Source organism: Ictidomys tridecemlineatus, chromosome 13, assembly GCF_052094955.1.
Source record: "Ictidomys tridecemlineatus isolate mIctTri1 chromosome 13, mIctTri1.hap1, whole genome shotgun sequence".
Taxonomy (NCBI): domain Eukaryota; kingdom Metazoa; phylum Chordata; class Mammalia; order Rodentia; family Sciuridae; genus Ictidomys; species Ictidomys tridecemlineatus.
The window spans coordinates 45,287,762-45,303,224 of NC_135489.1; the positions used below are offsets into that span (position 1 = coordinate 45,287,762).

Consider the following 15,463-nt stretch of genomic DNA (forward strand, 5'->3'; position numbering starts at 1 on the left):
CACTAAATTGTTTAGAAGACATATGTATGCCTGGCTCAACACAGTTATGTGTACTTGGCTCTTCTCCAGCCGACCTACTACATGCCTTTTTAAACAAAGCAAAAAATCTTTGATCCAGGAAACTATTTTTTTTAATTATCAGATACACTAAGGAAAGGTAAATGTATTTGAATGTAGTGCTGTGGAGGATGTTTCCTGCCTTTTAATTATATCCTTAGAGTCACAGTCATGACTAGTCACTTTTGTGTGTCTAGACAACTTTCACCATAGAAAGGAAAAGAGAAAACAGTAGTGTTGAGTTGCACATGAGTAGGAATGTTAAATATGTATAGAGTAAGAGCAGTGATTTTCTGTTAATAAGTCATGAGTGATACATTTGGTTGCAGAGCATGTTTCCAGACTGACTTTTCTCCTTTTTGAACCTGTATTCACATGTATCTGAAAAAATTATCAGACATATCAATTTAGGTCTTATGATGTTCTAAATTATGTTGTATAGGTGTTCCTCCTCTCCAAAGAAAGAAAAAAAATACAAATTATTTTTAGATGTTGTTAGAACTCTCAAAGAATTATATAAACTTAAAAGAAAACATTGCCTGTCAGTAATATGGTACCATGAATAATTCTATTGAGATGGAGCTGAGCTTTATAAGTACTAAAAAATTTATAAGGTGAAATAGGAGAAAAGGGTGCTTACCTGTGTCACCTTGGCATGTTGAGCTATGGTAGTTTCGATTTTGGGTGGGCAAAATGCTTTTTCATAGGCCAGTTGAAATTAGAGTACAAAGGAGGGAAGTGTCAGAAGGCTAAATATATTGCTCTGCCCACTACAGTGTCATTCTAATATTTATAAAGTAAAAGTTCTCAGAATAAAATTTTGATTGTCATAACCAAGCAGATTTACAATTATAATTTTTTGGCTTATTCTTCCCACATCTTTAAAGGGAAACTATATATAAAACTAACTACAAAATGACATTGGTTTTCCTCTTGTACTTTAAATCTGTACTAAGATGTGATATCCCTTATATCATAAAATTCTATATTTGTTTTGAGATCTAATTGAATAGAACTTTCAAATTATAAGAAAGAGTATTTTCAGTGATTGATTTTACCCCATTTTCATAAGCTTCGACTTACTAAGAAAATGTCCTTATTGGTCTGATTTTGTGGGGGCAGTATGTATTAGATTGCTGGATGAAAGTCAGGCTGGTGGTTTCCAAGTGGCAGGACAATCTGGATTTTTTTTTTCTTTTAACAAAAACAGTTTTCAAAATATATTCCTGAAGGATGCATTTTATAATTTCTTGATGAATTTAAGCAGACTGATTTATTAACTAAGTTAAACTGATTTATTAACTAAGTTAATAAATCAGAAAAATCTAACTCCTCATGTATACTTGGCGTAACAAAGATAGTAGTGTTAATTAATTTAGTTGTATATACTTACATGAGAGATGTTGAATGTGTTTAGAATTAAGAAATATTTATTCTATAATTGATTTAACATTATATTCAATTTCTAAGGAAATTTTCTCTCATTGTTTTCTTTGAAGATAAGTCTTAGTGTTATCAAACTACAAATGAAAGTTTTGATAGAAACATTAAGCATAAGTCATATAAAAATCCTTTATTGATTTGTCTTAATTTTCTCTTTGTTTTCTAGAAAGCACAGGCATGTCAACAGAGACTAGATAGGGAAATTTCCAACTTTCTCAAAATGATTATGGAGTATGACATGGCTAAAGGTAAAAACAACATTACTAAAAATATCACTCTTTTATATAACCCATTTTTATAGATGTTTCCCCTTTATGGTTTTGTTTGTACATTTTAGATGATTTTGGGGTTTGAATTCAGAATTATGTTTGATAAACTATTTTATAATTTTAAAAAGGATGTTCAAAAATATCTACTCCTTGAAGATGCTTGCCGTATAGATTAATACTGATTTTATTCTTTTAAGAAAGAGAAAATAATTTAAATGAACATTTTGAGGTCTCTAAATTTATTTTGGCAATATAATAAGGATTGTGTTTGTGAATACCAGAAGACTTGGATTTTGGAGTCAGACTGTCTTAGGTTGGAGTCCTTACTCTGCCACTTACTAGGTGTTACTTTGAACAGTACACTTAATTTCTCTGAGCCTCTTTTCTCCCATCCTTACAATAAAGGGATTAGTTCTTTTCAGTCTTGGCCTTTTATAATTCTGTATATGTATATATGAACTTGTCTATATGATTATTAATCTTTCAGTAGGAACTTTTTTGTCTTCAGTCTGCATTACTTATGAATTATCAAGAATTAACTGTAGATAGCTTAAAATCAAGCTTAAATATTGAGAAGAAATTGCTTATGATTAAAAAATTATCATGGTTTTTAAACTCATAACAGTTGCTTTATAATTGACTTAGTTAATTGGGTTTTTGATGATCAATTTTTAATCATGAATTAGTTTCTCTCAATGGAATCCTAGTTTGTATGTTCCCAGGAAATGTGAAGAAATGTTAATACTAGAATAAACTGAGCATAAATATTCTATATTTGTCCATATGTACTTTAGGCATTCCTTTACTTCAACTCAGCAAACATGTATTGCTTTTTATTTTTTTTAACATTTATTTTTATCTGGGATAGCTTTGGTAAAGACAACAGTTAAAGTCATTTTGATTATTAACTTCAGGCTGGAATATTGTATTAGCACTATTCAGTTCTTAATGTACTTTTAAAATAGTTAACAGCTTCATTAGATATAATTCACTTAATAAAATATGTATTTGAATATGATGCTGTGGAGGACATTTCCTATCCTTTTAATTATAACCTTACAGTCACAGTCATTGCTTACTTTTGTGTGTCTAGACAACTTTCACCATAGTAAATGTACATGTAAAGTGTACAATTTGTTGTTTCTTAGTATATTCAGAATCATGCAATTATGACTGTCACTGAGCTTTTAAAATGTCATCTTCACCAAGAATCATTGAAAGGAAGAAGAGGATGGTAATGACATTTAAAAGATGTTTAAAAAGAAAAGTCCAGAGTGAGATGAAATATAAAGATTTATTTATTTATCTTGGACTAAAGCAAAAAAAAAATATCAGAACTATAACCAAACTAAGTTTAAAACAAAACAAAACAAAAAAACCCTTTTAGTCAGGGGAAAGGATGTGGCTCAATGGTAGAGCATTTGCCTGCCATGTGTGAGGCCCTGGGTTTAATCCTCAGCACAGCAAAACAAACAAAAACCTTTAGTCAAATCTCTTTGGTTCAGTTTACCTGTATGAGATGATGGTATTCGTGTCTGTAATACTGATGACTGAGCAATACAATTTGAACTGATAAGAACTGATAAGAAATCAACATAGTATAAGGATATGTATAATATTCAATACTAGGAGAGATTTTTCATTTTCCTAAGTGTCTTCTCAAAAACTCTGATATGACAAGCCTATTTTATATGTCTACAATAAAATTCAGTGGGCTAAGGTGCTCAATAAATATCTGATGAAGGAGTTAAAAAATATTTGTCTTCTTCACAACTATGAGCACTTTCTGAAAGATCAATGCAGATGAGAACATCTTTTAAAATATATGTATAAACAGTAAGTACATAGGGTTAAGATAATTTCAGAAATGAAATTGGAGAGTTTAAGGTAATGAAGACTATAATAATGCCAAGGGTTTGTACAAGAATAATCTTGTATTTAGTGTTTTATTAAAGGAAACTAGTACAAATTCTTAGCTAGTCTGTCAAAGACTTTTCAAAATGAAAACCAAAATGTTTGTGAACAGAATTCAGATGTTGTGATTGTAAATATCAGCAAAATTATATTAGCTTTGATACTTAGATCCCCTTCTTATTCAAATTTCTACTGTTACTAGTTCAACTTGGTATCTCCTCAAATTGACTTTATGACACCAGCCTACCCTTTGGTTTCCCTGTCTTTGGGACTCCCTCTATAAATCAGTAGATCTTAAGGGATTCTTCTGAACCACATTCTGTGAAGAGGTGGATTATTATTGTCAGTTTAATTTTACAGAGGTTCTTTGTGATCATCATCATCATCATTGTCATCATAAATTTTGACATGAGATCTCACTATGTTGCCCAGGCTGGCCTCAAACTCCTGGGCTCAAGCCATATTCCTGCTTCAGGCTTTCATGCAACTATGACTAGAGCGTGCTGCTGCATTTGGCTCATGATTTTTTTTTTTCATCTGTTGAAAATCTTTTATAGATCCTTGCAACTATAGAATAAGACATGAACTCTTTATTCTGGCATTTAAGGACTTTCATGGTCTAGTCACCTAAAATTGGGTCATCTGAAATTTTCAACTTTTTTTCCCAATTTTTCTTTCCCATGACCCCTTTAGAAAAAACCTTTGACCAAACACATGCTTTGGTTAGTGTCTTTGGTGGGAAATGTCCTCTACTGAAATACTTTCATGTTTATGAATAGACCTTAAGCCTAATTTTATTGAGTGCATGTCAGAGTTTATATATCTGACATTGGCAACACATAATTCAAGTTTCAGAGAATTCAGTATTAAAATGTCTACTGTTTTATCTTTATCAAAAGCCTGGTCACAAAAATAAAATAACCTAATGAAACTTTTGTAAGTGCTCCTAAAGGCCATGTTATCAGTCTGTTTTTCCATACATGCCTGAATTTACCCTTATGTGGTTTTGACTATTATAAATATGTTGTGCATTTATATTTGATCCCATCACTATGTTACCCTATATTCTTAGAAGTGGGATTAGTGGATGAAAGTGTTTAACATTTTGAGCTTGCTGATACACATAGCTAAATTAATTTCCAAAAGTTGGTTCTTTACATGCCAACTTTAATGCACATACTTTATTGTATGTTATTAAATATGTATTATGAATGCCTGATTAAGGAAATTGAAATTATTTTAGTTATCTAAAAGCACAACTATTCAATCTACTTAAAACTTTTCCCTGGAAATCCTAGGCTTTGAGGGAACAGACTAATCACCACCTTCACTGGCTCAAGTCACCATTGTGTTTCATGTGGATTATTAAAACAACCTCCCAAGTGGACCTGATTCTATGTGCCTCTACAGAGGCACGTAGAGAGATTTTTCTGAACATCCATAGATTTGCCACCTTTGCTTAAAATGTCCAGTGGCTTCCTGATTGTCTCATTTGGTGTGAAAGACAAAGTCCTTCTAATGACCTGCTGAGCCTTCTAGGGCTCAGGGCTGAGGCTATAGTTCAATGGTAGAGTGCTTGCCTAGCATGCATGCATGAGGCACTGGGTTTGATCCTCAGCACCACATAAAAATAAATAAAATAAAGACATTGTGTCCATCTACAACTACAAAAAGAATTTTTTAAAAAATTCTCTTCAGCCCTTAAACATGTCTGGTCTTTGCCAGGGCCCTTACTGATACCTCCTTCCCTAAAATTTCAACTCCTCTCAACACTTGCTCTCCCTCTACCTTGCTTTATTTTGTTCTGTGTCACTTCTCAGATTGTGTGTGTGTGTGTGTGTGTGTGTGTGTGTGTGTGTGTGTGTGTATGTGTAGTTGTCTGCCCTCCCCCACTAAGAGAGAGGGCAGGGATTTTCTCTTCACTCTCCAGCATCTAAACAGTGCCTGGCGCACATGATGGTGCTCACTCGTGGGCAAGCTCTCTAGCTCTCATGTGCATGGGTGAAGGAAATGAGTGACCTACTTACCTACCTTATAAATTTATAACATTTCTCTCAGACTCAGAAATGGTGATTTTTTTTGGCAGGTTAGTAAGTGTAAAGATAGTATAAGTCAATGAGACCTTTTAGAGACAAACTAGAGAAAAGAAACGCTGAGAACTGTGGAGTGTTTTGCATTCTGTTGTTCAGAGAAGTCCCATAGTTAATGCCCTTGGTTTTTGTATCTTCCTCCTCTCCTTTGGATCCAATTTTTTTCTTACTTGAGGTTAATATTTGAGTAATTCTTTAAGAGAATCTGAGTTGTAAAATATCTCTTAATCTTTTTTCATCTTCACTAGGTTATAGTTATCTTCTAATTAACATTTTAAAAATATGATTCTATATTCTTCTGATTTCTATTGTTCTAAATATGATTCTTTTGGAGTTAATCATTTTTTTTCTTTATCTTTGGTATTCTTCAATTTTGTCTATAGGTCTGGATTTTCTTACTCTGTATCTTGCTTGAGACCCTGTTCTTTAAGGATTCATTTGTTTTCTTCCTTCAATCTATGAAAGTTCTTACCTGTTATATCTTCAGATTTTACTTCTTTAATTTTTCTTTTCTGCCAGAACTACTGGCATTCATATGTTGAACCTTATTATTTTATCTCCTGCTTCTTAATTTCTCATATCGTTTCTGTTTTTTTGTTGCCCTTTTGTGTTGTTGTTGTGATGCTGGGGTTGAACCCAGGGTTTTATACATGCGTGGCACACACTCTACCACTGAACTACACCCCCAGCCCTTTCATGTTGTATTCTGAATAATTTTCTCAGTTCTATTTTTTATACCAAGGATTGAGCCCAGGGACACTTAACCACCTAGCCACATCCCCAGCCCTTTTTATTTATTTATTTATTTTTTTGAGACAGTGTCTCACCAAGGTTCTTAGAACCTCACTAAGTTGCTGAGGCTGGCTTTGAACTTGCAACCCTCCTGCCTCAGCTTCCTGAGTCTCTGGGATTATAGTGTATGCCACCATGCCTGGCTCAATTCTATTTTGTCATTTTCATTTCTTTTTTTAGTTTTCTCTGTTTTTCTATTTATTCCTTTGACTTTCTAATTTCTAGATTTACTGACTTTATAAGAAATTCTAGATGATGGTTTAAAATTTTTTCCCACAGCAACATGTTCTTTCATATTACACTGTATTTCTGATTTTATCTCTAATAAGTATAAAATATCATTTTGAGCCTTTTTCATAAAACTCTTGTATCTCAAGTTATCCTGTTTTGTCTGCTATATGTACCTTATGATGGTTTAAAACTTCACTGAGAGCTCTTCAGTGGAATTTTAAATTTTAAAAAAATTTTTTTCTGCTTCCTAGACTGTGGCAGTCTCTCTACAGAGTAGTTTTGTGTCTGTTCCTAGTGAGACTATAAAGATTTCTCTGTATTCTGGCTCATGTTTTTAAATTTGAATTTAATTTCTAGGTAGACATAAGCTAGATATTTCCATGTTTTCTGTTTACCACCCACCCAGGTCACTATGTCTTGTTGTAGCAACCTTGATTTTTCTTTTAGTTTCTAATATAACTGGGGTTTTTGTTTAGTTTGACAGGGACTGTTAATTATCTCATGTTGTTTCTGATATAAAACATACCCATATTTTGGTGGGGGGAGGGGGCACGGGAATTGAACTCAGGGGCACTCAACCACTGTGCCACATTCCCCAGCCCTATTTTGTATTTATTTACAGACGGGGTCTCACTGAGTGCCTTGGTTTTGCTAAGTCTGGTTTTGAACTTGTGATCCTCATCCCTCAACCTCCTGAGCTTCTGAGATTAGAGGTGTGCACCAATGTGCCCAGCTTCAATGTTCTACAAATTGTATTATCTAGTGTACTTGCAAACATAGTTTTTGCTTTATAGCAGCCCTATATATTATATTCAGCTGTTATATCCATTTTACTGATAAGCTAACTGAAGCACAGAGTGCTTAGGTAATTTGCCTAATAGCTAGTAAAAACCAGAGCCAACATTTGATCTTAGGCAGCTTTACTCTAGAGACTTTTCTTAACCAAGAAGAGTCCAGAATAAACCAAGAATTCTCTGTTTACTCCTGCACATTTGATCTATAGGTTGGAAAAATTCACAGATTTATAACCAGATCTCCAGCGTGAAGTAGACTTTCTTGACTGCTGTAATTGAGATGTTCAAATCCTTGTGGTTTCCTATAAAGAAGTTCAAAAGAGAGGATATGGGATTGAAACAGAGCAGAAGTTTCCAACCCACAATGAAGAAACCCCCCCTTTTTTATCCTGTCAATTTTTTCTCTCTTTCCTATTTACATATTTTATAAGATCAGTCTTATCTCTCTTCCTTGTTCCTTCCTATATCTCCCACCATTAAACTAAAATAGGCCAGAGTCATTTTCCTATAGATGATAGCATCACTTTCTCCTGTATTCAGGGAATATTCCATAGGGTAGTAAGAAAAATGCCAGGTAACAATCGGACCTGTGCACCTTGCCAGGAGCCTTCAGTGCCTTGATTTTAGTCTGAACTCTTAAGTTGTCTGGCTTTGTGACCTGGGTCTCCTCACTTCAGCAGTCTTACCTCTTCTCTCTTCCCTCTCTCTGTATTCAGCAACATGAAAACTTTTCTTGTGTGTTAGGTTCTTAGTATATGTTATTGTCAAGGTATGAAATACTAACTTTTTCTTGTCTTGTGTTCCATTTCTAAAAACTTCTTGACATCTCTAAAACTAAACTAAGTGTTCCTGGTATGTGTTTCCAAATTACCCTGCACTTTCCTTGCCATAGCACTAAGCAATCTGTAAGGTAACTTTGAATTTCTGTTCCCTTCTCTGAGCAGGTGTAGTCATCTTGGGTCTTAAAAATGATAGGAAGAGTAAGCAAAGATATAGGAGGAAACAGTTGCTCAGATCTATATTAGAGGGAACTGTAAAGGGAGTTTCTGTTCTTAGTCCAAACTTTCTTCCAGGCAGCAAGGGTGAGGAATTCAATAGGCGAGACAGTGTGGCTGTGAAACTGATTTAATGCTCATTTTCATGTCTGCCAAGATGTGTGGAAGACAGGCTAACACCACACCCTCAAATTCTTTCAAGCATGCAGATTAGCTTAATTTGTTTTATATCATCGGATTTATATTTTTCCTTACCTTGTTTGGGGCAGGCTTACCAAGATTCCTTGCTTAATCTGTCCACAGGTGGAGCTTTCTTGAGCAGATGTGGCTCTGACCTAATTACTATTTACTGATTTTCCTCATAAGGTCATTTTATCACAAGGTGAGGAGCCCGTTGGGCAGTTCAGTCAGGAGTGATACAAACCAACCACCTGATTAAAATGAATCTTTATTGCCTCACTTGACTCTCATTTGCAAAAAAATGCAAAAACATTCCATACTTACTATTGCTTTCCTGTTTTATTTGACTCAGAAGGTCTCCTGCACTGGTATCCTTTTTTCCTTCATTTCTTAACATAATTCTTTTTGTTTTTTCTATCTAATCTTATGTTATCCCTCCTACTCTTCTAAAGTCTCCAAGGTAGTTGTTTTACTTTCTGTTTTCCTTGCTTGATGTCAAGTTCTATAAAGCAAAGACTGTCTCTCTTTACCTCCAGTGCCTAGCATGATGCCTATCACTTGGTTGCCACTCAATAAATAGAAGATGAGATCCTCACACCTCTCATTGATCATAATTCTGAAATATCTTCATCTCAGGATTAGTATTTTTTCATACTACTTTTTTAATATTATATTTTTTGATATTACATGTATTTGTTTTATTGAGCTTATGTGGCATTAGGAATATTTCATTTTTAAGATTTAATTAATTCCCTTCTCTGTGTATTATTATTATTTTTAAAATTAATTTATTTTTTAGTTTGAGGTGGACACAATATTTTAATTTTATTTTTTTAATGTGGTGTTGAGGATCGAACCCAGTGCCCCATGCATGCTAAGCGAGCATTCTACCACTGAGCCACAACCCCAGCCCCTGAATATTATTTTTAATGTGCACAACTCATTTGTTATTTGTCTTACAGCATCCCTGAAATTATCCTTTGTAGTATTTAATTCATTTAATATGTGCCACTTTGAACATATATATAGTATATGTTCTATATACTCCAGCACAATTAGTGTAATTTATAGAAGTCAGGTACTTGTTTAGTGGACAGTTTTTTTCAAACTGGCATCTTAATTTGAATAAAAATAGGTATATTTATATTCTTGTGACTTATAGATTATCATTTCTGATTTTTTTTCAAGTTGCTTTTTTATGTAGAAGTCTTTGAAAGATTAGTTGGTTTTATTTGAATGTGCATATTCTTGTCCATTTTGAGGAAAGAATACTAATTTTCTGAGGAATTTATGTAATTCCAATGAGGCAATATAGTCATTTTTAAAAAATCTTTCTTTTCATTCATTCAGGTCTGATCAGGGGGTCAGGTCTTTCATGTACATGGCCATGTACATTTTACTTTTTTTTTTTCCACCACAGGGGAAATTGTCCTTTTTTTCTTTTTATTCTTTATTTCCTATGATCTTTAGCTTTCTCACTAGATTTCTTAATTTTTGGACTATTTGTTCTCTTCTTGTTCAAACCAAAGCAAACAAACAAAAACAAACAAAAAGTTTAAGGTAGCACTGTTACCACAAAGTAAAGGAAGGGGGAGGAAGTGAAATGCCTTTCATAAATTTTTTTTTCTTTTAAATATCTTGTCACAAATTATAGAAATATTTGAGCAGAAATATGTTGAAAAATAATCACAATATATTTCCTTGTGCTGCAAGTTAAAAAACAAAATGTAGCTTAAAGTTATCTATTTTTTCCTGGGCAGAGTGGCACACAACTGAAATCCAGCTACTTAGGAGGCTGAGATAGGAGAATCACAAGTTCCAGGTCATCCTGGGCAAGTTAGTGAGAGCCCTTGTCTCAAAAAAAAGTGGGGTGCTGGAATATAATGTAGTAGTAAAGCACCACTGGGTTCAATCCCCAGTACCAAATAAATAAAAAGGGCTGGGGATATAGCTCAGTAATAGAGCACCCCTGGGCTTAATCCCCATTACCCACCCCCATACACACACACACGAAAAAAAAAAAAAAAAAAAAAAAGCCTGCATCTTGATTTCCATTATACAAATGAAAATGTTTTCATTTTAAAATTTTTCAGCAAACTACAAAAATTTTTGATGTAAAATATAATAATCAAAACATTTGGATTTTTCTATGCAAACAATGGAAATAAGATATTAATGTCCTCATTCATTTAATGAATATTTGAGTCTTATCTTTGTTCAAAGCTCAACACAGAGTGTTTGAGGAGGTAAAAAGGTTTAGTGTTCACATGGGTAGCAGAGATATAACATATTATAATTCCTCACGTTTCTATTACAAAAGCATTGGCTGCTGTTGGAATTCAGGAAAGAGGCCATGTTTACAGCAATGTGAAGGGAAGGCTTCATGGGAAGAATGGCATTTGAACTAGGCCTTGAAAGAAAAAACTTTTTTTTGTTGTTGTTAGGTGGGGATACTTTTGAATATGAATAATTGTTATTTTCAATATTCAGGGGAAAAGGAACATCTTGAATAAAGATTTGGAAGAAATAAAAGTTGAGAAGATGATTTCTTTTTTTAGTTGTTAATAGACCTTTATTTTATTTATGTATTTATATGTGGTGCTGAGAATTGAACCCAGTGCCTTACACATGCATGGCAAGTGTGCTACTGCTGAGCCACAACCTCAACCTCCAAGAAGACTAATTCTAAGTAAATAAATATTTCCAGGAAAACAGTCTGGCTAAAACAGATTCAGTTTATGGAGCAACTTAAGTGTTAGACTAATAAGTGTAGCCTTTTTCTGTATTAGGAGAACAGTGGAGGTTGTATTAGAGTTTACTTTGACAGATAAAATAGTGTTTTCCCACTACTTTTAAAACTTTCCCAATTAAAAATCATAGAGTATAATCATGAAAAAATGACAGATTGTGAGCTTTTTATATGTCTCTATAGTTAAGCTTTTTCAATATGATCTTCTAGCAGCTTTCATGACTTCAAAAATATTTCTAGTACAAAAAATAAACTTTTTCCCTCAAAATTAACAGATTTCTATAATGGACCAAATAAGGTAACATATGGGCCTTTTGGCCTTTATTCTTGGCTGTTTAAATATTAACTGGCTAAAACAAATTTGCACTAGTTCTCAATTGGCCACTTATTTCATTTTATGTAACAATAGGTAAACATCATTATATAAGAAGCAAGCTAGTGTGAATTAAATGGCCCTTATATGCTTACTACAGTGTAGCATATGCCAGAGTTCATCAGTTCTTAAACCGTGCTACTGTGAAAGTTAATATTCATTTCTACAACTTATTTTAACATTAGATCACCAATGACATTAGATAACTGTGTGTGTGTGTGTGTGTACTGGGGATTGAACCCAGAGTCTTGCACTGGGGAAGTATGCTTTCTCCCATACCACATCTCCCACCCTGAAATTAGGTAACTTTGATGATTCTGCTTTGGACAAAAGAATTTGTGTGTGTATAAATATATATATATATATATATATATATATATATAAAATCTTGAAAATTTGCAGGATTAGTTTTTGTTTAAGCATAGTTAAGTATTCAAATGTGTTTGGATAATTAATTTTTTATATTAATCAAGTAGCTAAACAATAAATTATCTAAAACAGTCTTTACTTTTAATTAAGCAGGTGATGGTACTTAATAAAATAAATAGCTCCATGAATTATTATCCTTCAGTCTTTATGTCATTGTGCTATAAAAGTGGAAAATCACTAGTTTACCCAGAAAATTTATGGAAGACAGAGACTGTTTTTGTTTTTTCTTGTACATCTTCTCACAGGACTTGGTCCACAGTTCGGTGTGACATCTGTTGAGGTACTATTTAAGTCACATGGCATCTAGCATATGGTACTTTTTTTTGCAACTAAGTAGAGAATAAATCTTCACAATGTGTATCAGAGATTCCAAATAGGGAAAAAAACTATGATCAATTTCTTTTAGAATATAGAACTTATTTGTGTTAAGAATAGCCAACACTAGGAAACTACTCCATAAGATGAAAAATATGATGAAATATTTCTTATTCTGACATTAACAAAGGGTGTTTTTTTCCCTTAATTTACTCTGACCTTTTTTGTTAACCACTTTTATGAGTTTTGAGAAATATTTTCTCCAAGAAAAGGGTTCTTCTTTGGTTAAATGAATCATATTACTGTAGAAAATTTGGAAAAGTTCAAAAATTATAAAGAAGATTAATATTCACAATTTTTATCACCCTGAAATAATGGCTATAAATAATTTGGTATGTGTTCTTGGTAGATTTGCTTTGATATCTTGTGTAATATTGAATGACACAACTGACACTTTATTTTCCCCTGAATCATTTTTCATCTGAGAATTTTTGTGTCTTCATAGGACCCAGTGTTCTGTGGCGTAATATTTGCAGACTGCTGACATTTGGGTTTACTCATTTGCTTTAGATTATTGACTTTGCTGACCAAGTTTTAAGAACATTAAGTCAAGAGTATTTGAAATACAAATGATGGTAGAGATTTAATTGTCTTTCTCCTTTATTTTTTGATAAAAGCTTAAATGTTAAAATTTTTATTTAATGAGGGGGGCTGACATAAAGCTTTTAATGTATAATTAACAAAAAGTCAAACTATTTCAACTAAGTAACTTTTTCTTGGTCAATCTGAATAGGATATGATATATAACTTGTCTTTAAGTGATGTACCTTGTGGATTTTTCTATCAGCATTCTGGTTTTGTTATTTTTTTTTAATGATAAATGGGTTAAAATTTTCTTTAGCGGATCAGGGAATATACTGATACTGTCATTTCTTTGTTTCCAACTTAAACATAACAGAAAAGGTACTGGACCTCCATAAGGGACACATTTTTTAAAATGAAAATACCTATTTATGCCAAACATTTGTCAAATAAGAACTAGAGGAAGTTGAATTAATGCCACCTTCAGATATATTACCTACCATTTCGATCCCAGAATTATTTGTTTCTTCTTAGCACTTTACTTTTGAATAAAATAACTTATCTAATATAAAATATCATGAAAGGAAATATTGATATCTTATAAGGGGTGCTGTCCTCCTGGTGTGCTACTTTTCTTAAACTTATATAATAATTTAATTTCTGTTCTCTTTTTGGTAATCTTAGCTTTTCCCCTTGTAGGATACAGGCCTTTCCAAGAGAAGCCTTTGTCCTTTTTCTGTTGTGCCCTGGTGGTAGCATATGCTTAACAATGTGCCCAAGAAACATACATTGTATATGCTTTGCTCATGACAGTTGGAAGGAAACATGAAGTTATTAGTAGATATAAACATACTCTGGTGGTCTTAGTTTTACTAAAATTACCTAAAAATCCCACTCACTTTATTTATCTTTTATTTACAGAAATGCTGCCATCATTTCTTCAGAAAGTTGAGGTTGTCTCTGAAGCTTCTAGAGAAACTTGTGTAGCTTTGAGTGATTGCCTTAATCTCTTCACTAAACAAGAAGGGGTAGGTCCTCTGGAATTGATCTTTTCATATAATTGCTTTAATGTCACATGCTTGATCATCCAATAAGTCATTGCCTTTAAACTGTTCAAAAGTAGGAAGAAATTAATACTAACAAAGGAAAGGAAAGCATCATTTCTACCAAAATTCAGAACTCACTTATTCTTGATTAAGCAAGATGATTCTGAAAAAACCTATGTTTACTTCTCTTGAATTTATTGATGTAGCCACATTTAACCAAGTATATTTAACATTGCAATACCTAGGGTTGCGTGCCATTTCAATAAGATAGATGTGAAAATAACGATTTTTATATAAAAATATATAATGCTTATATTTAGTATAGAGCGTATTGTTAATAACAATGTAAATTGAGCTCATCGGATTAAGTTTTTTGGTGGTCTTTTCCTTTCCTCTCTTCTTATTCAATGATATGCCATTTTAATTTCCAGATTTCAGTAAGAGTGGTATGCTTATCCATTAGTAATTATATTTCTTCTTTTTTCACCCCTGAGCATTGAGCCCAACACCTTTCACAAGGCAGGCAAGCACTTTACCACTGAACCGTATTCCTTGTCCTTTTTTAATTTTTTGAGACAGGGTCAAAGTTGCCAAAGCTGGCCTTCACAAAATTTGTTATCCTTCTGCCTCACCCACCTATCCCAGCTTAGGAATTCTTTTTCTAAGGACTGAAAAGTCATAAAGATGTATTTTGGTTGCTTAAACTGGTATGAGGGTGCTGTTGCCTTTTTTTTGGTTTTTTTTTGTTTCATGACTTTAATGTAAGCCAAGGGGCAGTAGGCTTTCTTTTCCATTTTGTTACTTTCCACATCTATGTTTTGATCTTCAACATTTACATCAATTAAGAATAATTTCTTATTCTTATTATAATTTTTACCTTTTGGTAAAGGTTAGGTTTTAGTGAAATAAAGAAGATAAAAATGGTATTATGTTTTGTATATAAGCATCTAAATTTTTTTCCATGATTAAAATGCAAGACTTGTGAATTCATAGACATTTTTTGGGGGGTTGTCTGGGGGTCAAACCCAGGGCATCACATATGGTAGGCAAGTGCTCTACCCAAGCCCCATGTACAATTTTTGAAATGCTGTTTGTTGTGTACCACAAATTCCATATGTGAGTTTATTCCATATTTCCACATGGAAATATTAGTCTGAATTCATTTTTTTAAAGTTCTGTCTTTATTTATGTTGATTAGTATGTA

General features: G+C 33.0%; 1 protein-coding gene across 5 annotated transcripts in view; it reads left to right on the forward strand.

The window, feature by feature from the left end:
- The window catches only part of Osbpl1a (oxysterol binding protein like 1A), a 199,971-nt gene that overhangs the window by 69,477 nt on the left and 115,031 nt on the right, over positions 1–15,463 (forward strand). For all 5 annotated transcript variants that reach the window (XM_078030235.1, XM_078030236.1, XM_078030237.1 and 2 more), the window contains 2 exons: positions 1,667–1,748; positions 14,135–14,241. In XM_078030235.1, the coding sequence (XP_077886361.1) occupies positions 1,667–1,748; positions 14,135–14,241 (189 nt within the window). The remainder of the gene's footprint in view (positions 1–1,666; positions 1,749–14,134; positions 14,242–15,463) is intronic.